Source organism: Panthera pardus, unplaced genomic scaffold (genome assembly GCF_024362965.1).
Source record: "Panthera pardus isolate Hobbes unplaced genomic scaffold, ASM2436296v1 HiC_scaffold_8, whole genome shotgun sequence".
NCBI lineage: Eukaryota > Metazoa > Chordata > Mammalia > Carnivora > Felidae > Panthera > Panthera pardus.
In genome coordinates this window covers 63384951-63408314 of record NW_026527013.1, presented here as the reverse complement: position 1 = coordinate 63408314, position 23364 = coordinate 63384951, and the positions used below count along the sequence as shown (strand labels likewise).

At 48.5% G+C, this 23364-nt stretch overlaps 1 protein-coding gene across 1 annotated transcript in view; it reads right to left on the bottom strand.

Annotated features, from left to right (window-relative positions):
- Positions 1-23364, bottom strand: part of ABCA13 (ATP binding cassette subfamily A member 13) — a 396309-nt gene that overhangs the window by 241053 nt on the left and 131892 nt on the right. Inside the window, exons 27-29 of the mRNA XM_019450998.2 lie at positions 19248-19387; positions 4626-4739; positions 1428-1518 (exon numbers count right to left, since the gene is read on the bottom strand). Coding sequence (XP_019306543.2) covers positions 1428-1518; positions 4626-4739; positions 19248-19387 — 345 coding nt within the window. The remainder of the gene's footprint in view (positions 1-1427; positions 1519-4625; positions 4740-19247; positions 19388-23364) is intronic.

Genomic DNA, 23364 nt, shown 5'->3' with positions numbered 1-23364 from the left:
GTGTTTTAACTACTTGAAAAATGACTTAAGGCAGTAACATTTATTTTAAAATATCATTAACCTTTTTTTTACAGTTTATTTCTTTTTGAGACAGAGAGAGACAGAGTGCGGGAGGGACAGAGAAAGGGAGACACAGAATCCAAAGCAGGTTCCAGGCTCTAAGCTGTTAGCACAGAGCCCAGCGCAAGCCGATGTGGGGCTCAAACCCACAAACCGTGAGATCATAACCTGAGGTGACGTCAGACGCCGAACCGACTGAGCCACCCAGGCGCCCCACATTAATTTTTCTAAGGCAGTAAATTCACCAAACTTTTTTTGCCATAAGAGGGAAATATCGTGCCCCCTATGATGCCCGGCCCTCCGCTGACCTCCAAATGCAGGCAGACACCAGCCCCTTCCCGCTCACGGGCAGAGTGCCAGGATCCAGTGACGCCCCCCCTTCCCTTCGGGTCCTTCCTCTATTCCCATCCTGCCCCCTGACAGGCCGGGCTCCTAAGAGCACCCCTGGGACACACCGGCCTGATTCCACCTCAGAGCCGTTGGTCCTGACACGGCCGTCTGCGCCCCGCCCGGGATGGTGGGGCAGGGTCTCCAGATCCCAGCACAGAACCCGACTCTCCTGTGCGCTTGCTCAGTAAATGAACTCATGCAGGGCGGCCTGGATGGCTCAGTCGGTTAAGTGTCCAACCTCAGCTCAGGTCATGATCTCCCAGTTTGCGGGTTCGAGCCCCGCATCAGGCTCTCTGCTATCCGCGCAGATCCGTTTCAGATTCTGTGTCTCCCTCTCTCTCTGCCCCTCCCCTCTGCTGCACGTGCTCTCTCTCTCTCTCAAAAATAAATAAACTTAAAAGAAACAAACAAATGGATTCGTGCACTGACAAACTACTGAGACAATACAACCGTCCGCTGATTGACAGAACCTTCTAGCCTCAGCTCCAAATCTTCCGATCGACGCACCTGCTTTCCATCAGCTCCTGACTCAGGAACGTTCCCTCATTCCATAAACTTATCTGAAGTCTCAGAATTCTTGCCTTTGGTATCAGAAGCCTTCCTCTCCAAGTGCGCTCCCTGCTACTCAAGCCCCGACTCGGCAAATCAGAAAACCGCAGGGAAGAACAAATGAGAGCATTTCTAGTCTTGTGGACGAGAAACCAGAAACCCGAGAGGAAGAGTAACTGGACAGTGTCACCCCGAAACTTAGAGGCAGGAGGATGAGCACCCCGGTGGCGGGCCAATCGGGAAGCGGACCCTGCCACACCTACCCTCGTACACTCGCACACCCTCACACTTACATTGCACACCTGCCCACGTATGCTTTTGCACACCTGGCCTCCAGCTTGCACGCCTACCCACGTACACGCCCACGTGTGCTCGCACAATTACACGCACTCGCCCACCGGCTTACACCCGCACACCCGCCCACTTACCGTAAGTCTGGAGCTTTTCCATCAGTTTGTCTACATCAATGTGCAGCTGGCTTTCTACAAAGTTTCTTATGAATTTGTTTCTCAGGGCTGCCTAAAGGGAGATAACACAGCTTCACAAAAATAATCTCATTTCCTCAATTATTATTCAATGAAAAATACTTGTGAGGTTAACTCAAAGTTTCAGTAACAAGACAAGGACACATAAAGTGAATCATGGTTAAAAAAAAAAAAAAAAGGTTCTAAAGATCATAGTAAATAATGGCCTAACAGTTGATGACAATTTTATCTTGAAAACCAAAAGGAACAATTGTGACAATTCAGATTGTAACTGAAGTCACGCACTAATCTCTGAAAACCAAGAATGAACTCAGTATGACCTTCCAGCAAAATTTTCTAACAAAAGTGTATGGTGACCCTCTGTATCAGATCCTTAACAGGGTCTTTTCCACAGGCCAGCTGTAAAGAGGGGGCCACTGTCAGAAAAGCACTGAGGAAGGGTTTCTGCATCCCTTGAACCTTCTTAATCTTTTGGCAACCAAATCTCATCTTCGGGAGAAACTTTCATATCATGATCGCTGCGACCCCTCTTACATATTGATGGCTTTGCCTCTCTTTGTCAATGGTTTCCCTATGGAGGGCTCTTCGGGGTGACTTTTTTTAATGCTTATTTATTTATTTTGAGAGAGAGAGAGAGCATGGGAGGGAGGGGGCAGAGAGAGAGGGAGACAGGGAATCCGAAGCAGGCTCCGAGATGACAGCGGGCAGCCTGACTCGGGGCACAATCTTCCGAACCTTGAGATCGTGACCTGAACATAAACCAAGAGTCAGATGCTCAACCGACTGAGCACCCCAGGCGCCCCCTCCAAGGTGATTTCATGAAACTTTGCCTCTTGATCTTGAAGTGGGCATGCACTGACTTGTATACTACTGCCCCCCACAACACCCAACAGTCCACAGCAGACAGAGGACAAAATCCCGTGAGGCCAGCGCCAGGATTAAGCGGTGAGGGTTGGTGGGGGGGGTCGGGGGAGGCTAGCGGAACAGGGACTAATTTTGGAACGTGTCCATTCACTAGAGAATATTTATATGTGACCCCGACATTTTGTTAGCGCGCAACCTTACGACTCGGAGCTCCTGACAAGGAATTCTCGAATGTGGTCTACCTTCTGCATCGAGCTCTCTGACTTCTCACACCCGCCCCAGAGATGTGACGATTTCATCGACGTGTCTATGGATGACAGGATTTCAGTACGAAACCCTGGTGTGCGCTTCTTTTTGGAATCTTACATATTTTTTGTCGGGCACGTGGCAGACACAGGGTGGGCACTTTCTGTGTGTTAGTCCCTGAACCTCGGCCACATCTCCGAGAGGAGATCACTCACTCTTAACTGAGCGGGAAGGAGGTCCAGGCCTTGGTCGCCAGCAAAGGCACTAGCCTAAGCCGCTGGTGGCAGAGTCAGATGGAGGGAAGAGTTGCGCGGCTAACGTGACTGCCTGGAGGACAGCGGACCATCAGAGGACCTCTCCAAGGAGCCGTGTGGTTCGAGGGACAGTCAGGCACCTGGTCACATCCTCACGAGACTCTGCAGACGCTCCCTTTGTTGCTTATAATGCGGTGTGTAATTTCCAGTCCCAGCAGAGACTTTACGAAAGCCTACATCATCCGCCATCTGACCCGTTACAGAGAAAGCCTACTGACCCCCGTATAAACAAACTAATCCACGAGCAGACAAGTCAAAGAAAAATATGACAATAGCCCCGGCACTCGCACGGTGCTGGCCGCCCTCAGAACCAGCGTCGTGGACCTTCAAAGACCAGGACAGAACTGACGGCCGCTGCTGGGCTCGGAAACCACCTGGGTTTGTCGGGGGCCACGACCACCCCCCCAGGCCCACTGCAGGCAGCCACAGGACCCCGGCACAGGATTCCCCAGGGAAAACTGACCGAAGCTCTGGGCAGTGTATTCACTACCTTGCAGGACCGGCTAGGATGCTCCCACCCAGCCTCCCTCCCTCTCTGGGTCCCGGGGTCAGACCTGCATGTCCTCAGGTGCCTATACTCCCGAGCTCCCCAGCACCCTTTGCCTCCCTCTCCCATAATAAAATTCTCCCCCGTTGGGGAGCACCTGGGTGGCTCAGTCGGTGAAGCGTCTGACTCTTGATTTCAGCTCAGATCATGTTCTCACAGTTCGTGAGTTCAAGACCCATGTCGGGGCTCTGTGCTGAGAGCTCAGAGCCTGCTTGGGATTCTCTCTCTCTCCGTCTCTCTCTCTGCCTCTCCCCTGCTCATGCTTTCTTTCTCTCTCTCAAATTAAAACTTAAAACAAATTTTAATAAAATAAAATGAAAAATAAATAAATAAAATTCTCTCGTCTTAGCACCCACTGTGGGAGGCCCCAGACACAGAAGCATTTCCTGCATGGCAAACACTATTCCAAGTGCCTCCCAGGCCCTCAGTGATTTACAGCTTGTAACTACGATTATTTCCTCACAGCACAGATAAGAAACCCAAGGCACAGAGAAGTTCAGTGACCAGTCCAAAATCACACAGCAGTGCTAGGCTCAGCTCAACTGGGCATCAAACCCAGACAAGCTGGCTCCTGAATCCATGCTGTGAATCACCCTGACCTACTCACCTGGTGCGTAAGAAACAGGCGGAACAGGAATGAAAATGCGGGCATACTTTCTCATGCTATCAGACTTCAGGTGAGTTAGGGTTCTTTTTCAAATGGCCCCCGGTTATTATGTGGCCTACCTCATTTAAAGTTCTGAAGTTCACAGCTGTGGGGCTCCGCAGGAGCTGGCCATCTTAAACCACAGCCCCCGAATTCTGGAATATTTTAGGTTCTCGATACAGAATGTCAGGGAGTGATAACTGATCCTTTAAGTAGACCCAGAGTTGAATAGTACGCAAACCACTCAAAGGAGCATTAAGGTACAAAATCATGCCTCCATCTAAGTTATGGAATTGAAAGAACAGGCCAGTGTTAATAAATTATTCACGATGCTCATAATAGTGACATCCGGCATGAATAAAACCCTTGGTAATTCACAAAACTGCCTCACAAGTTCACCTTCAGGTCAACGTGATTAGTCAACCAACAAGCACACCCGAGGGGCTCTTGGGGTCTTCGAAGGGGCCACTCTGATTTCACAGACGCGCCCTAGCAGGTGCTCTGGGAGGAAAGCCACCACTCACCTGCAGTTTGCTGAGCATCTGGCTACTCCCTCCACTCTGAAAAACGCTGGACACTTCCAGCAAGGTTTCTGTTAAAGTCTTCAGCTTGTCCACGAAATGAAAAGTATAATTTGCCTGCAAAGGAAAGCAAACGTGGGTATGTCTCTAGTTCTGCTGGGCCACCTCAAGAAGATTCTTAAGGACTGTGCAGCTACAGCAGGGGAGAGAGGCCACAGGACAGGACTGGCCAGCAGAACAAAGACGTGCCAAGGCCACGGGCAGGCCGACCGACACGTCCCCCCACCAGGGGACCGGCTCTGGTGCCCTCATCTCTGCAGGTGCAACCCACCTGTTCACCGTGGTGCTCCCAGGATTGAGTTCACAGAGGGGAACGGCCAATGTCGCCAGTATGTACCGGCTAAACAAAATAATGTTTGCCCACATCTCCTCAAAAATAAGCTGTCAGGTAATGTCTGTGTATTTGTTCTACGACACCTAGCGCTGTTGAAGATACAGCACAACTGGTTGTATTGGATCATTTATTGTTGCTGGCAGAGCAAATAAACCCAAGATTCGTGTAAAATAGCTTGGAATCATAAAAATCTTGAGTCACTGACCCACAAAAAAAAAAATGCCCATGTCTTTTTTTCCCTAAAGATAAAAGGACTCTATCCTAAGAAATGATTTAAATGAAATATAGGGGCGCCTGGGTGGCTCAGTTGGTTAAGCGACCGATTTCAGCTCAGTTCATGATCTCACAGTTTGTGGGTTCAAGCCCCGTGTCATGCTCTGGGCTCACAGTGCAGAGCCTGCTTGAGATTCTCTCTCTGCCCCTCCTCCACTTGCTCTCTCTGTCTCTCTCAAAGTGAATCAACATTTAAAAATAAATGAATGAAATATAAAGGTATCTCCATGAAAATGTCCATGGAATGTTACTATATTTTTAATACGGAAAATAGTCTAAATGCCAAAGAGAAGGCTTAGTACGGAGGGCCTGGGAGAGTCCAACCACACTTCCCTGGGGTCACCAGGAGACCCTCCTAATGCCCCAGGTCATCCCAGGTCAGGAGCTGAAAACCAACCAGCCCAGAAAAGATAGGAAAGCACACTCTCAGCCCAAAGATGGGGCAGGAGCGCCCCCCGGAGCACAGCTGGGGTGTCCACAGGTCGCGGCCCTGTCCCCCCAGCCCGGCCCGGAGCCCCTCCTCCTGGGACTTGGCTGCCAGGCGTGTGAATTGGTGCAGAAACACGTCTCACTCTGTCTGCGTGTGGACCTGGGCCACCAGGACTCACACACTTGCTATTGCCTGCCCGTGCTGGGTAAACGCAGTCCTCTGCTTCTGGGGCCTGTGAAATGATCCTCCTGGTCAAGAGAGGAGGCCAACTATGACTCAGGAGAGAGAAAGGTCTTCGGCTGGAGCTGATTTCATGAAAGAGAGGAGAAAATGTAGGCAATGTCTGCTTCATATTTTCCATATTGTCACGGCTGGTCAAGGAGAGTGGAGAACATGGAGATAAGAAGGAGCCGTCTGGGCTAAGGAGCTGCCACCTGAGGGCTGACCACCGGGCGGCTGAACCCAGAACCAGCGGGTGGCAGACGGGCAGTGTTCTGGAACCAGCAACAGGGACAGTCTCCACACAGAACCAACCTATGACGCCATCTTGGCCCTCAGAGGGCAGGTGCGAGACAGAGGGGAAGAAAAGTAAAACCAGGATCTAGGACAGATGCTAAAGATCTAAGCCAAAGAGGAGGCAAATCCCAGGAGAGGGAAGGGGCCAGAGCGGGGTCAGGAATCACCATTGGTCACAAACATCCCTGAGTCTGCACGTTTCGGAGCCTTTCTGATAATAAACAAAATCACATACCTCGTCAGATCTGGGATTCTAACTGAATGAATATATATGCATCGAGGAGTTCACAAGAAACTTCTTTTTTTTATTTTTAAACTATTTATTTATGTTAAAGTTTCTTTATTTTGAGAAAGGGGCGGGGGGGCATAGAGAGAGAGGGAGACGGAGATAATCCCAAGTGGACTCCACGCTGTCAGCACAGAGCCCAACACAGGGCTTGAACTCACAAACTGTGAGATCATGACCTGAGCTCAAATCAAGAGTCATATGCTTAATCGACTGAGCCACCCAGGCGCCCCAAGGAGTTCACAAGAAGCTTCTTCAGAAGGAATTTTAAAAAACTCATGTCGTTTCAGATAGCTTCTCTGCAAAATTAAAGGTCAGTGGACGATGAAGCACATTCTATAGTCCTGAGAGAGAGACAACATAAACCAAGAATTCCTCCGTCAGCCAGGCTATGATGCAAAGGGGGGAGCCCCAGAAAGCCATCTTCCGACACCCAAGGAGAAAGAACCTCAGCTACCTGTGAACGGTCCCAACAGTCACATGAAGACAACCTGAGTACACGTTAAGTCAACAATATAAGAATAGAAATTTCCCAATACGATCGAAATGGAGATGAGCCATGAAAGCATTCACACAGAGAACTGATTTTAAATAATGGCTAACAAAGTTCTAAGTTTAATCCAGATGCCAACAATGATTCTTGAAACTTAAGTGTAACAATCATAAAATTATAATAGGAAGGTTATAACTGAAATTAGAACCCCCAGTTGCTAACTTTTACGGAGGTGACTGTCATCATGTTAGAAACCCATAGGGTTTCAGGCTCCCTCGGCGACAGACAGGGTGACGGGCAGGTACAGACGCATGCAGGCGAACTGGGACTCCTACCCCAGTAAGAAACACAGCATTAACTGTGACAGGTAAGCACACGTTAAAAAGACAGAAGGAAGGGGCACCTGCCGTGAAGACTGTGACCCCCGATCTCGGGGTTGTGGGTTCGAGCCCCACATTGGGTGTAGGGATCACGTAAAAATAAAATCTTAAAAAAAAAAAACAGAAGGGAGAAAAACAGATTCCTTTGGCAAAAGAGAGGAAAAAAGAAAAACACAAGGCCAAGCATAAATTTTAAAACTAACAGAGAATGACAAAAATAACTCTAGACATGCCATTCACGACAATAACTATGAATAGGTCCAAACATCCAATTAGGATGGAGATTCTCAGACCCAGTTGGTTAAGTGATTGAGGAAGTGTCTATATTTATTGTCTGTAAGCCAGGTCCAGGTGCTAGAAATATAGCTATGAACAAAGTAAGCAAAACTCTTTTCTTAATTAAGATTAAGATTATACACAATGCTATCAAAGCCAACTGGATTTTTATATTGGACTAAAAACAAAAGATTTAAATATCAAGCCAAAACAAAAAAAGCTAGAAATGGTAACAACAGACAAAAGAAAATTTGCAGTAAAAAGAATAAACAAAACAAGGTTTGGGGCGCCCAGGAGGCTCAGTCTGTTAAGCGTCCAACTTTAACTCAGGTCATGATTTTGCAGTTTGTGAGTTCGAGCCCCACATGGGGCTCTCTGCTGTCAGAGCAGAGCCTGCTTCGGATCCTCTGTCCCCCTCTCTCTGTCCCTCCCCCACTCATACCCTCCCCCCTCTCTCTAAAAAATAAACATTTTTTTTAAAAGAACAAAATTTGTTTTATTCTGAAAAAAAATTACAATTTACAACGATTAATATTTATGCAGTCAGGAACATATCATCAAAATATATGAAGTAAAAATGACTAGAAACAAGAAAGGAACATGGTAACACTTGAATACCAGGAGCCCTTCGCAACCCGGCAGACGGTCCTTGAAGAGTCAAGTCACGAACGAGCCCCTGTCCAGGTTACAACCCTAGTTCTGCCCCTTGTTTGCTGCCTGGCCTTAAGCCCCATTGCTTAACCGTAGGCTTCAGGCTCCGAGAGGAATGGGGTTAGCAGAGGTGGTGATATTAGGGTACGTGACAGTGTCTCAGGGCCAGGTCTGGGCCATAGTAAGTGCTCAGTAAACAGCCCCGGCAGCAGCCAAACTGCACACCCACATGCCGAGGCTGGATGGTGTTCCCGATGCAACCACAGGAGATCTGAAAAGTCTTAACTCTACAAACACACACACAGACACACCAAATATATATGTATGTTTACATAGGTATCTAGTAAGTTTATAAATATATATACCCTTATTTGTTTTGAGAGAGACAGATCATGTGCACACGCGTGTGCACGCACACATCAGGGAGAGAAGCAGAGGGGAGAGAAAATCCCAAGCAGGCTCCATGTTCAGCAACGAGCCCGACACGGGGCTGGATCTCACAACTCTGGGATTGTGACCTGAACCGAAATCAAGAGGCAGGTGCTCAAGGAACTGAGCCACTCAGGTGTCCCAATACAAATATGTACATCTTTTTTGTATGACTACCTAAATCTATGGCTACCTAAATTAGTTAAAATATCCTATTTTATCCTCTGTATACATACATATCCTTGCTTTTCAAATGCCAAAGAAAATTTATTGAAACTAACATACAATAAAATCCCAAAATATATAAATCATTTAGGTGTGTGTTATGAAATTAGAAATTCTTAGCCAAAGTTTGTGTGAACACTTTTCTTTTCTTGAGAGAGAAAGAGAGAGAGAGAGGGTCCAAGTGAACGACGGGGCAGAGGGAAGACAGAGAATCCCATGAGGGGCAGAGAGAGAAGCAGGGCTCACCCGGGGCTCGTGCTCACCCGATGTGGGGTGCGAGCTCCCAAACTGTGAGACCATGACCTGAGCCAGAGTCAGAGGCTTAACGGCTGAGCCACCCAGGCGCCCCGCGTGAACACCTTTTAATTTAACGAGTTGCAAATTTTAAATAATACAAATAACTCTTGAGTTATAGGATATTACTTAGGAAGTGTTTACATAGGCAATAATAAAGATATTAGCCATAACAACATGCTAGATAGAACCAAATTGCAGACTCCAGTAGGTTTGTTACTAATTAAAAACCAAAACTTAGTCAACGTAGTACAATAATACAACAAATATGAGGAAACCCGAAAGAAATGGATAAAAATAAATGTTAAAAGGAAATAACTTCAGGGGCACCCAGCTGGCTCAGTGGTGGAGGATGTGATTCTAGTTCTCATGGTTGTGAGTTCGAGACCTGCGTTGGGTAGAGATAACATAAGTAAATAAATGTTTTTAAAACTTAAAAAGAAATGACATGGAGAAAAAGAAAAACAATGAGAAAATGAGCTATTTTCCTAAACATACAACAAAGTATACAGATCTCCGCTGAGTCTAATTTTAAATTATTTAATATTAATCAATATATTAGAGTGCATCTAAACCTTAATATTGGTGTTAATTTAAATATTCAAAACAATCGGAAATACTGATGTTTGAATAATAGATAATTTAATAATTTAATTTGACAATATTAGAAAATAAACCTCCCAAGTATGGAAAATCCCTATAACACATACAGAGAAATTTTTTTTTTTATAATTTTTTAAAAATGTTTTTATTTATTTTTGAGAAAGAGAGAGACAGAGTGCTAGTGAGGAGGGGCAGAGAGAGAGGGAGACAGCCGAAGCAGGCTCCAGGCTCCAAACTGTCCGCACAGAGCCAGACGCGGGGCTCAAACTCACGAACTGCGAGATCATGACCTGAGCCACGGTCAGATGCTTAACTGACTGATTCCCCCAGCGCCCCTACAGAGGAAATGTTTTAAAGCAAAAGAATGCTATCTCTGCGACCCTAGATTTTAAAATCTCAGTGAAATATATTTTTGTAAGGAACATGACAAATTACGGATAAGCCATAGAAAACCTTCAGGCAGGAACAGAACGTGTGCTGTGTCCAGCGACCGAGGAGGTGGAAAACGGGGACTAACAGCAAGGCACCTCTCCGGCACTGAGAGCGCGAGACTAGAACCTGCTGGAGAAGCAGCTGCTCCTAGGGCTGGGCCTGGAACACCCAGCAGGCACCCAGCAGAGATAAGCAGACTCATGTCAAAAGGACTCAGAAAAGGGGACTTTGTCCACAAGTCTCTGTCTCCTTGCTTGAACTGCCGTACCCTCTGGAAACAATGCAAGAGGCGTCCATAGAGAACTCTAAAAGGAGGAAGGAGGAAGCAAGCCAGTCGGTTCCCCAGGACTGGACAATATCAGCAGAAGGGTGCCCTCTGACCCCCACTCAACAGAAGCTGACCCACACCCTGCATTTCCCCAGCCAACAAGCCAGCAGCAGAACGCAGATGGGAGGCTCACTCCTCCCACGACAGACAGGAATCCTGCTGAAACATCAACAAAAAGGATCAGTCAGGACCCTCACTGCAGAGAAGCAGCCCAGGAAACCCCAGGGGAGGGTGGAGGCGACAGAGGGTCCCGCGTGGACAATCTCAGCACACACACCCCGCACAGTCACCGAGCAGGAGGTAGAGGGACAAGTGGCCTGGCCCCAACAAGAGGGCTCTCGACCACAAACTCCCATCCCCCGCCCCCGGAAGCATCTGGAAGCATGTGGGCCTGGACAAACCACCCTCAGGCAGGAGCATCAGGGGTCAGGGGAGCCCCAGATGCAGCAGAGGGGCCAGACTATCAGAGGCTGCTAGGATTCAACTGTCCCTCAAACCACAACCACAGGGAGGCTGAAACCTGTATTTTGTTAAACCTGAGAGATGTTACTTCTGGCAAGAATAAAACATTTTTACAATCTCCTGACAGAAAACCCCCAGTTCCCACAACACAAGTGAAAATCGCCCTCTACACAAAGAACCAGAAAAATCACACCTTGAATACGAAAAGCAATTAACTGGGGGGCGCCTGGGTGGCTCAGTCGGGTAAGCAACCAACTCTTGGTTTCAGCTCAGGTCATGATCTCATGGTGGGTAAGATCGAGCCCCACATCAGGCTCCACGATGACAACACGGAGCCTGCCTGGGATTCTCTCAGTCTCTCTCTCTCTCTCTCTCTCTCTCTTCCTTTATGCCCCTCCCTCCCAAAATAAATAAATAAACATGAAAAAAAAAGGAAAAAAGAAAAGCAATTAACTGATGTCCATATTGAGGTAAATCAGACGCCGGAAGGATCTGGCAAGTATTTTAAAGCAGGATAGAGAAGGCAATGTCCCTAGGGTCCCTCCTTCCACAGCTCAGCAGGTGTCCAAGAACTCACCTCTCCCAGGGGTGCGGTATCCCCACGATGACCTCCCCAGCCGTGCTGCAGTCCAGCTCTGCAGAGTGGCCAAGCGTAGGGGTTCCCCTGCACCCACAAATGCAGGTCCTCGGCACCACCAGCAGGGCCCCCGGTGACCTCTGCACCCAGCTGACCACAGCTGTGTTCCTCCCAGTGGGGTCTGGACCCTGACCCTGGGTGGGGAGGCCATTTCCAGGGTGGTTCCTCCCACTCCCCGAGGTCCTGCCAGCCCGGTAAGGGTCTGCCCTGGGCCTTTATTCTTCACATCCTTAACCAACCCCCTGGGACTCTAAGCTCTTGTTACAGTCGTGATTTTTCATTTCAACCTTCCTTGCTGTTTCTTCTGATTGGACCCTGACCAACACACTGGAAAATAACCAGACAGATACCGTGCTCAGAAAACAGCAAAAATGTGTATGCCGTGAATAAAACTGCCGTGAAGAAAACAAATCTCTTGTCCAAAAGAAGTAAAGATCATGCAATTTCTTTTTTTTTAAGTTTATTTTTTTTCAAGTTTATTCATTTTGAGAGAGACAGAGAGAGCGAGAGGGGGAGGGGCAGAGAGAAAGGGAGAGAGAGAATCCCAAGCAGGCTCCACACTGTCAGCGTGGAGCCTGATGCGGGGCTCAAACTTACGAACCTGTGAGATCATGACCTGAGCCGAAACCAAGAGTTGGATGCCTAACCGACTGAGCCACCCAGGCACCCCTGAGCTTATTTATTTTTGAGAGACAGAGAAAGCTTGAGTGGGGAAGGGGCAGAGAGAGGGAGAGAGAGAATCCCAAGCCGGCTGTGAGGTGTCAGCACAGACCCCAACTCGGGGCTTGAACTCATAAACCATAAGATCGTGATCTGAGCCGAAGTCAGACGCTTAACCGACTGAGCCACCCAGGGGCGCCAATAATGCAACTATGTCAAAATCACTCCAAACACCAAAAACTAGTTTTAAACGTGGTCTGGTACCCAACAAAAGAAAAACTGTAGGCTTGCAGAGCTGACAGAGGTGAGAAGCCACAGAAACTGACCCCAGGGATTTGGGGAGGTCGAGGCAGGGTGCCGAGGCTGTCGCCCTGAGTCTGACGTGGGGCTCTGCATGAGGACCTCAGAGTGGCCACAGTCAGCAAGTGGGACAGTGGGGCCTGCGTGGCTCTCCCTCCCGGGCTCACATGGCTGGCACCAAGCCGTGCTCGTGACACTGCTCACAGCCCGGGGACTCCTGGACTCCTGGGCCTGGGTCTCCATCTCAGAGCAGCCGGCATGTCCGGCTGCCAGGCCACCAGCTGCCCTCAGTCTCCGGAAACTTGCTCAGGCCCAAAGTAGCGGGACCCACACCGAGGCTTCACGGCTGCTTCAGGAACTTGAGAGCAAACTGTTGTCAGAATAAAAGCGACAGTCTTGGTTCTCTGACAGAGGGGGCCTCCAGGGACCCAGGGAAAGTGTCACTAGTTCCACTTTTAGGGAAAGTGTTTTAATTACGAAAGCAATCTGAACCCTATCTTCTCCTCCTCCCGCCGGTCCTGGAAACTAAGGTCTGCACACTTCAGTGGGTTCTTCATTAGAAGCCTACAAGCAGCTTGTCATGAGCAGGCTGTGCAGATAACGCCGACGAGTGAGGTTGGACCCTGCCGCGGGCACGAGTTCACAGTGACAAGGTTCAAGGAAGAGTATCTGGGGGACCCCAAGGCCAGGTGATGTCAGTGGAGCGGCCCTGGAACCTGTTTCTGTGCATCTCTTGCTTTGCAGAATCAAGGCCCGTGTTCATGCACTCATTAGCAAATCAACCTCCCTTCCATGTGATTCCAGAAGTGGCCACAGAACCCTATGGACAGAGTTGGCGAGTTTCCTACATGGCCCCACACATTTCCATTTTCAAGTGATAAAAGAAAGTATCAGTGTTCATGCTAGACTGTGTCCTCCCAAAATCCATAACCCCCAAGACCTCAGAATGTGACTCTTTTTGGAGAAAGAGTCTTAAAACGGGGGATAAAATCAACATGAAGTCACATGTTAACCCTTAATGAGCGGGTTTGTTTTTTTTTTATGTTTATCTATTTTTGAGAGAGAGAGAGAGAGAGAGAACGGGGGAGGGGCAGAGAGGGAGACACAGAATCCGAAGCAGGCTCCAGGCTCTGAGCTGTCGGCACAGAGCATGACGCGGGGCTCGAACCCACGAACTGCGAGATCATGACCTGAGCCAAAGTCAGACGCTTAACCGACTGAGCCATCCAGGCACCCCAAGAGTGGGGCCTTTGTAAGAAAAGGAGGTCAGAACACAGACACGCACAGAGGGATGAACATGTGATGACACGGGGAGAAAACAGCCATCTGCACACCCAAGAGAGAGGCCTCAGGAGGAACCAACCGTGTGGACACCTTGATCTTGTACTTGCAGCCTCCAGGGCTAGAAGAAAACAAATCTCTTGTCCAAGTCTCCCGGCTAGTTTACGTGCAAGCTCATACAGGCTGTGTGTCAAAGACTTCAGAGTAACACACGTGGCCTGAATTCCAGCTCCCCGCACTTTCCAGCTCTGTAATGTCTCCTCTCCAGGCTGTGGTTTTCCTCTCTGTATAATGGGTGAGTTCCTTCCACCAGCATTTGTTTGAGGGGTGAGACGGTCCACGCCAGGGACCTGGCCAGGAGTCAATCAGGGTAAGTAATACCCAGAGCAGACCGCTCTCCCTGACCACGTTACCGCTGCCATCCTCAGGCCAGACTACCGCTGACCTGTGCCCGGGACAACGGCCCCGGTGATGGAAGGAAGAGTCGCCGGATGCAGGGAGGGCACAGGGCTTAGCCCAGAGATTATCCTGTCCCGGGTATACATAAATTCAGGGAAGTCTTCGACAGAATGGGCACAAGAGCCATATAATCAGTATTGTGTGATTCATTCAACAACCATTTGCCCACTGTGATACTGGGCGCTGGGTATGGCGGTCCATACAACAAACACATCTGATCTCAGCTCCTGCTCTCAGACACCCGGCCCGGGCCACGGGGCTCCAACCGGGCTGAGGCCACCCTGGGGCCAAGGCCCCCCTTGCCCCTTGGAGCTGCAGGCACACAGCTGGCCACCAACCTCAGCTCAGGACACAGACATCAGGAAAGCCTGGCTCCCTCCCCCCGTGCCAGGAGACGTTAATCCACTCCTGCCCCCGCCTGACCACCACGATGCCCCAGGGCCAACTTGTGTGGTGACAACTTGTTCTGAGACACACAGGGATAAGGCCAAGTGCTCTGTGCCTTCGGCTTCCCCCTCGGCCCACAGCCAGCCCCCGCTGAGCACCATCACCAGGACAGGTTAGCCTGGGTGAGCCTGGGTTCACACTCTGAGCACAGGCTGTCCCTCCTCTGTCCTCTCCTCCCTTGGGCTCCCACCCTGTCTAGACACCTTTCATCCTGCAGTTTCTCCTCCTCAGCACCAGTGACACCAGACAAGCCTCCCCCACGACAGCAGGGGCTGCCCTGTGAATTTCGGGGTGCACAGCGGCATCCCGGCCTCCACCCACTGGGTGCCAGGAGCTCCCCCCCTTACCCCACCAGCAGCGCCCTGGTCATGACACCAGAAACAACTCCAGATACTACCACAGGTCCTCTGGGGACAAAATTGCCGGGCCCCACCCCGGCTGGGAATCCCCAGCCCCTCAGCCCCCTCTGCCTGCTTCCTAGGGTGATTTTCACCCTTCCCAGGACCCAACGAACACGGTCAGAATGTCCTTCAGAAATCACGTCGGTAGAGAAGATCCAGGATTACATTTGTTTGCTATTTTCTACATATTTTTGAGAGAGTGAGAGAGAGAGAGAGAAAGAGAGAGAGAGATGGAATGAGTGGGGGAGGGGCAGCAAGAGAAGGGGTCAGAGGATCCGAAGCCGGCTCTGTGCTGACAGCAGAGACCATGACACGGGACTCGAATTCACAAACTGTAAGACCTGAGCTGTAAGTTGAAGTCGGACGTTTAATCAACCGAGCCACCCAGGCGCCCCCTAAGTGTCATTTCTGATTTTTCGTTCTGATCCTCCGGACTGCACGCCATGCAAGAGAGTTATTTTTAGCCTGTTTGGTAAAAGGAAATGGAGCACAGGGAGTCAGATGACTTTTCTGGGGAGAGGGCGGTGCTGAGTGTAGCGGGCTGGCGTCCCATCGGGAAGGACACCAGTGGGTGGCTGACGTGTACACGCTGAGCTCACGATGCCGTTCCTGACAGGCTACTTACTCGTGGACGTAAAATCTAATTCTTGTATCTGTTTTCGTTTTTTTCACTTTTATAATCTCTCTTAACACGCATGTGTTGGGGCACCTGGGCGGCTCAGTCGGTTACACGTCCGACTTCGGCTCAGGTCAAGGTCTCTTGGTTCATGAGTTCTAGCCCCGCATCAGGCTCTCCACTCTCACTACAGAGCCTGCTTGGGATCCTCTGTCTCCCTCTCTCTCTGCTCCTGCTCACCCCCCTGCCTCTCTCTCAAAAATAAATAAACATTTAAAAAAATTAAAAAAAAATAAAAGCTCATGTGTTGTCTTCACTCTGTTCTTTAATTTTGCATCAGCCTGGGGCCAAAACCAACACAATTCTTTTTTTAAATTTTTTTATGTTTATTTATTTTTGAGAGAGAGGAGAGACAGAGCATGAGCAGGGGAGGGGCATCTGAAGCAGGCTCCAGGCTCTGAGCTGTCAGCACAGAGCCCGACGCAGGACTTGAACTCATGAACCGAGATCACGACCTGAGCCGAAATCAAGAGCCACCCAGGTGCCCCCAAACCAAACACAATTCTGACCAACAAAACTAAACGAGCGCACTGATGGACTGGGATCTCCCGAATAATAACGTGGAAATACCATCAATCCACATGTAAAGACACTCCCAGAACGAGCTGGGTCTTCCCTAGATATCGTAGCCGTTGTGTTCTTGGGGTCTGGGAAGTGTTGTCAAAGGGGGTGCAGATGGTTTTGGGGACACACCCGTCAGAGAGCCCAGCCAAAGAAGCGCACGGTAAGGACGCCATGGACCGCAGTGTGTCCCCACGAACAAGTATCCCCGATGAAATCCCGGAGCTTGCTTGCGCCTCCATTTTGCTGATGGAGGAAGAGGTCTCTACGGGGAGAGTGACAAGCCCAAGGTCACGCAGATGGAGGGAACAGGGAGGGCGCCCCCCCCCCCAGCCTTGCCTGTGTCACCTCCATCATGCTCCTGGGTGCCTCCCTCAGTGTCCAAGGATGAACCCTGTGAAATTAACACCCTCTCCTAAAGACATGGTGGCCACTTCACACCGAGGTGCTAGGAGGCTGAACAGTCCTTGTCACAATATTGCTGTTAAAAATCTGTTCTGGGGGCACCTGGGAGGCTCATTCGGTTGAGAGTTTGACTTCGGCTCAGGTCACAATCTCACGGTTCGTGAGTTCAAGCCCTGCGTCGGGCTCTGTGCTGACAGCTCGGAGCCTGAAACCTGCTTCGGATTCTGTGTCTCCCTCTCTCTGCCCCTCCCCCACTCATGCTTTCTCTCTCTCTCTCTCTCTCTCAAAATGAATAAACGTTAAAAAAAAAAAAAGAAAGGGATGCAGAGAATAAGACGAAGTACTAAACAGTTTACAACATGGAGCCGATGTTGCTTCACATGACACGTGCCAAAGCTTCTGGGACCTCCAACGAGGTGGGGCTTGAGACCAAGCATCTACTGACCGCATCCAATGTTCAGGAAACCAGACAGTCGCGGCTGACTGCCAGAATAACGCACCCTGCCTACAATGCCAGAAAGACAGCCTTATCAGTGCAAAGCAGGATGTCCACATCCAAAGTCGCCAGTCACACTGGACGCGTGAGAAGGACGCCAGCTCCTGGTACTGCCTGTAACATCTCACATGGGAGGAGCAAGAATCAGGGAAATTGCTGGTTTCTCCAGAATTTTCATTGTTCTCAGGGACGCCTGGGGGGCTCAGTCTGTTGAGCGTCCAACTCTTGGTTTCGGCTCAGGTCACGATCTCACAGTTCATGGGATTGAGCCCCATGTCGGGCTCTGTGCTGACAGCATGGAGCCTGTTTGGGATTCTCTCTCTCCATCTTTTTCTGCCTCTTTCCCCCCTCCACCTCAAATAAATAAATACACTTTTAAAAAAACAAAGAATTTTCATTTTTTCAGAATTCACAGGGCTCAATCCCTCCCCATACCTCTGTCCCGGCTCCCCTGCCTGACAGAGGCAGACACGCCCTGCCCTCCTAAGGCTTTTCCAAACCCTTCCTTCCTCGAGGAGCAGCTCAGGTCTCTGCATCCTGCCACACTGAACACACCCCTCCTATCACATCTAACTTATTCCTTCGCTTCTCTGTCTCCTCGTTCGCACCGCAGGGTGAGCTCTTCAGAAGTGCAAGCTGTGACACTAATTCCTGTAACACTAGAACACATGTATTACGAATACCACAAATATATAACATATAATCAAAAAAAGAAACTCACAGCTTCTTTTTAAACAATTGAAATTTACAAGAAAGCTTTCTAGAGAGTCATTTGTTATGAAATTCCTAAAAAAAAAAACCCACAGCCCTTAAAAGCTTAACCACGAAGGGAATCTGGAATAACTTTGGCGTTGGCTCCGGGCCTGTTAGGAGTAGCTTGTGAAAAGACTCACTCCTGCTGTTTATCGAGATTAACATCATTTCACTGCAAGAGTCAGAGTTTCAGTAAATACCCCTCCGAGATGATGCTTTCCAGATGAAAACAAGTTATGGGCCACATTCAGAGTGCATGGAGACAAAGACAGCCCCTGAGCTGTGTCACGGGGGGACGGAGCTTTGGGGCGTTCTCATGGCGACCACGGGGATGTGCAAAGTCCACCTGGACCAAAAGTAACACACCTCCTCGTATGACCGCCGCCAGCACTTAACTGTTTGGTTTTCACATTAGTACTACTTGAAGCTGGAACGTTCATCACCAGTACAACCTGGCTTCTCTTCTTCTGGTCTGAGCATTGGATCAGACGGTTCACGTGTTCTCTGTGAAGCTCCCCTCAAGGTGCCTGCAGGCTTCCTCACGAGCCACCCCCAGACACGAAAACAAGACCACACAAGATACAGCACAATCCTCTCGGAACAAAGTGTGCCTGTGAACCATCCCGAGTTCCGTAGCATACAGGTGGGAGGCGGTACGAGAGGGAAAACAGAGCCCTGCGGTGTTGGCATTGCTCCTGGGGAGGCAGAGCTGCCTGCCCCCCCCCCAGCCTCTCTTCCACAGGGTGAGGCCGCCAAAGCCTCGCAATCGAATGGGACACGTCCCTCGCCAGGCCGAGACTACACACAGGTGGGGTCTGACTCTTCCTTAAGCACCGGGTGCACCAAGCAAAACACCTGCTCCAGTGCACCTGCTCCAAATAATACCTCCCACCCCCAAAGTGTCCCCCAGGAGAGAGACCCCTTGGCACGTCCAACCAAGGTTAACAGCAAGGGTAGGAAAAGGCCAAGATGGACCGTACTCAACACACAAAAACATCTGCATTCCAATCTATAGAACGTTATGGAGCTTTAAAGATTTCTTCCCGATCTATAACATCCTCATTCATTCAGACTTACCTTTCCAATGATCTCATTAATCTCTGGAGTATTTGGTGTGTACAGTATTTTTCCATGTAATACAGGTTTTAGGAAGGACCACACCAAAGCGCCATTTGGAGACTGTAGAATTTCCTGATAGAGGTTCAAGCAAAATGGTGCTGCCACAATTTAAACAAACAAACAAAAAAGTTACTCACGATAGGGGATGCCCAGGCTAACAGTAACCCTCATTTACATATCCATGATGCGACACTTTTCAATGACTGATCTAGATACATTTTTCATGCCACAATTCTGAATTTGGGCAGTAAATTCCACAAGAATTTTTCTTGTCATTGTCTTTGGCGCCTCTTGTCTCAGAAGAAATTTCGGGACACCATGTTTATTTCAATATTTGGGTTTTTTTTTGGTTTTGCTTTAATTTTTTAATGTTTATTCATTTTTGAGAGAGACAGAGAGAGAGCACCAGCAGGAGAGGGGCAGAGAGAAGGAGACCTAGAATCTGAAGCAGGCTCCAGGCTCTGAGCTGTCAGCGCAGAGCCCGATGCGGGGCTCAAACCCACAAACGGTGAGATCATGACCTGAGCCGAAGTCACATGCTTAACCGACTGAGCCACCCAGGCGCCCCTTGCTTCAATACTTTAAAAGAAAGGAAAGCATGACCTTCACGTGTCCAAACTAAGTCATCCTTAAGACACCTGAAAATAAGTAATAGAAAGAAATGCACCTGATCTTTAATCTAGAAAACTGTCAACACTTACAGGATTGAGAACAGAATTAGGTTCTTCTTTTGAAATTAGCTTCATATCTTGTTACTGAATTTTCTTCCCTGCACCTACACAGAAGTGTTGAACTTACTGTTTTTGATATATTAAGTCACCTTCTTTTCACTCCACCCTTGATTCCTTAAGGTGGCTTTCATCATTGCTGTGGTGCTAACTGGTTTCAACTGAGGGCTTACTCAACTAACCTGTCTAACCGAATAGGTGCTTAATGAGGGTAGAGCCTTCATCACCATAGTGCTTAGTGACTGATTCTTATATATGGTTTTAAAGTAGTGATGAGTACTTTAGTACAACTGGTTCTTTTACTCCTGGAGAGAACATTTAAAATGCAAATATTTCAGGTCACCTGGGTGGCTCAGTCGGTTAAGCATCCAACTTCGGCTCAGGGCATGATCTCACAGTCTGTGGGTTCGAGCCCCACATCAGGCTCTGTGCTGATAGCTCGGAGCCTGGAGCCTGCTTTGGATTCTTCATCCCCCTCTCTCTCTTTGCCCCTCCCCTGCTCATGCTGTCTCTCCCTCTCTCTCTCAAAAATAAACATTAAGGGGCACCTGGGTGGCTCAGTCGGTTAAGCGTCCGACTTCGGTTCAGGTCATGATCTCACAGTTCGTGAGTTCGAGCCCCATGTCAGGCTCTGTGCTCACAGCTCAGAGCCTGGAGCCTGCTTCACATTCTGTGTCTCCCTCTCTCTCTCTGCCACTTCCCTGCTCATGCTCTGTCTCTCTCCGTCTCAAAAATAAACAAACATTAAAAAAAATTTTTTTTCTTAAGTAAACGTTAAAAAATAACTTAAAAAAATGGAAGTATCTTAGCTTTGATACCATGATTCCTAACACCCAAGGTATGAATATTGCTGTTGTGATCACTTCCACTATTAATTTCATCTTCCCAAATTGTCCACTTGAAAAGGAAAAAAAAACGTTTTTTTATTCAACAAGTACAATAAAATTGATAGAAAGAACTCCCTGAGATATAAATTAAGAGCATGGATACATAATGAAGTTTGAAACCATTAATTATAAAGGTTGTTCTCATTGATATTTTTCAAAGTTATATTTCAAATTATCAGCTTGATGTAAACAGTAACAATTTTATGTACAGAACAAAAAATTTGAAACCAGGAATCCTGACATCTGCCACTTGTGAGCTGTGTGAACTTGGGTAAGTGATTTACCTTTCTCTGAGCTTCCAGCATGTCTTCTGGAAGATGAGGGTACTAATATTGTCTGTGGTGAGTGTGACAATCATTTGAAATACAATGTATGAAAGCACTAAGAAAGACTGGTCCTCAATGGTGGCTAAATAACTAGACAGATGAATGGTTGAGTGAGTGTGTGAATGAATCAATCAATGGATGGATGAAAGGATGGATGGATAGATAGAGGGATGGATGGAAGGATGGATGGTTAAATGATGGATGGAAGGATGGATAGATGTAAAGATAGACGGAAGGATGGATGGATGGATGGATGGATGGATGGATGGACTGATGGATGGATGGGTGGATGGATGGGTGGATGGATGGATTGATGGATGGATAGGTGGATGGATGGATGGATGGATGGATAGATGGACAGATGGATGGATGGATCAATGGATGGGTGGATGGGTGGATGGATGGATGGATGGACGGATGGATGGATGGATGGATGGATTGATGGATGGATAGGTGAATGGATGGATGGATGGATGGATGGATGGATGGATGAATGGATGGATCAATGGATGTGTGGGTGGGTGGACTGATGGATGGATAGGTGGATGGGTGGATGGATGGAAGGAAGGAAGGAAGGAAGGAAGGAAGGATAAATGGATGAATTAATAGATTGGTGGAGGAATGGATGGAAGGATGGATGATTAGATTTCATGAGCAAATAAAAAATCCTCAAGAAACCCAAGCTCAAGAAAAAAAAGAAGACATGAGAATTAGAGAAGCGGACAACAAAAATTATCAGATATTAACAACATAATGTGTGTTTATACTGCCAAATCATGTTGTATCTGTAACTACCTGAACTATCCACTCGCTGATGAGCACATGAACACACTGTCTCTGAGTTTGCTGTGAGGTGGCTTCACACCTTACGCCTCCAGCTCCACAAAATGCCCCCTCCTCCTCCTCCCTGGTCCTGCCAGGACTCTCTCCACCCCATGCACACGGTACATAAACAGAGATTTAGATTTACATTTTTCATAGTAAAGAAATATATACAAATATATAATACATAATTTGTAATATATAGCATGTTTTATATATGTAAGTATATAAGACATAATTTGTAATATAATAGATTTTGTATATATATCGGGGGCGGGTGGCAGAATCCCAACATGGCCCCTGGCATTCATGCCCTGACTTGCGGACGGGAGCTGGGGATGACAGATGCCATCCCCTGGGTAGGTTTCCCAGGCATGGTGAAGGAATGCTGAAGCTGTAAATAAGGTCCCCAATCAGCTGACCTGGCATTTCTCAAAAAGAAGATGATCCTGGCTGAGCAATCAGGTAAACCCTTTTAAAAGGACTGGGAGCCCCAGAGTCAGACACCCCTGACACCCTGGTCCATTGGGAGCCCCAGCTGACCAGTACCACTGAGGGGGTCCAGGCACGGAGACCAAGAGCACCATTTTGGTCCCTGCAACGTGGTGAGATCCTACAACAAGGAGAAATGTATGCTGCCACCTACAAATCTGTCTTCTGTGAGACTCAGTGGCAAAGGACTGTGGATGGATAAGCGACTTCCTGGCCCCACTTTAAGTGGATATGTTTTGGGGGCGCCTAGGTGGCTTAGTCGGTTAAGCATCGCACTTCAGCTCAGGTCACGATCTCGCAGTTCGTGAGTTCGAGTCCCACGTCGGGCTCTGTGATGACAGCTCAGAGCCTGGAGCCTGCTTCGGATTATGTGTCTCCCTCTCTCTCTGCCCCTCCCCTGCTCACGCTCTGTCTTTCTCTCTCTCAAAAACAAATAAACATTTTTTTAAAAATTAAGAAAAAAAGAGTGGCTATGTTTTAATTAGAAAGGCAGACTAAGCGTGCCAGTACCCCTGAACAAGTGATGCCTTTTTGGCCATGTGATCTTATCTCTGAATCACGATGGTCTCATCTAAGACACGGATACAAGAAGACCTGTGTCATTTCCCTGACGACACAGGGAGAGGATCAGCTGGTGTGGGTGGGTGCCAGGGGCTTCCAAAGCCACAAGCCACGTCCACATGTGCAGCCTCAGTGAAAGCGGAGAGATACAGCTGAGAAGGTGGAGGGGAACCACTTTTTGCCAGTGTGTGCCCACCCTCACACCGAACATTCAGCACAGAGCGGGGCACGTGGCCAAGATGCAAACACAGATTACTGT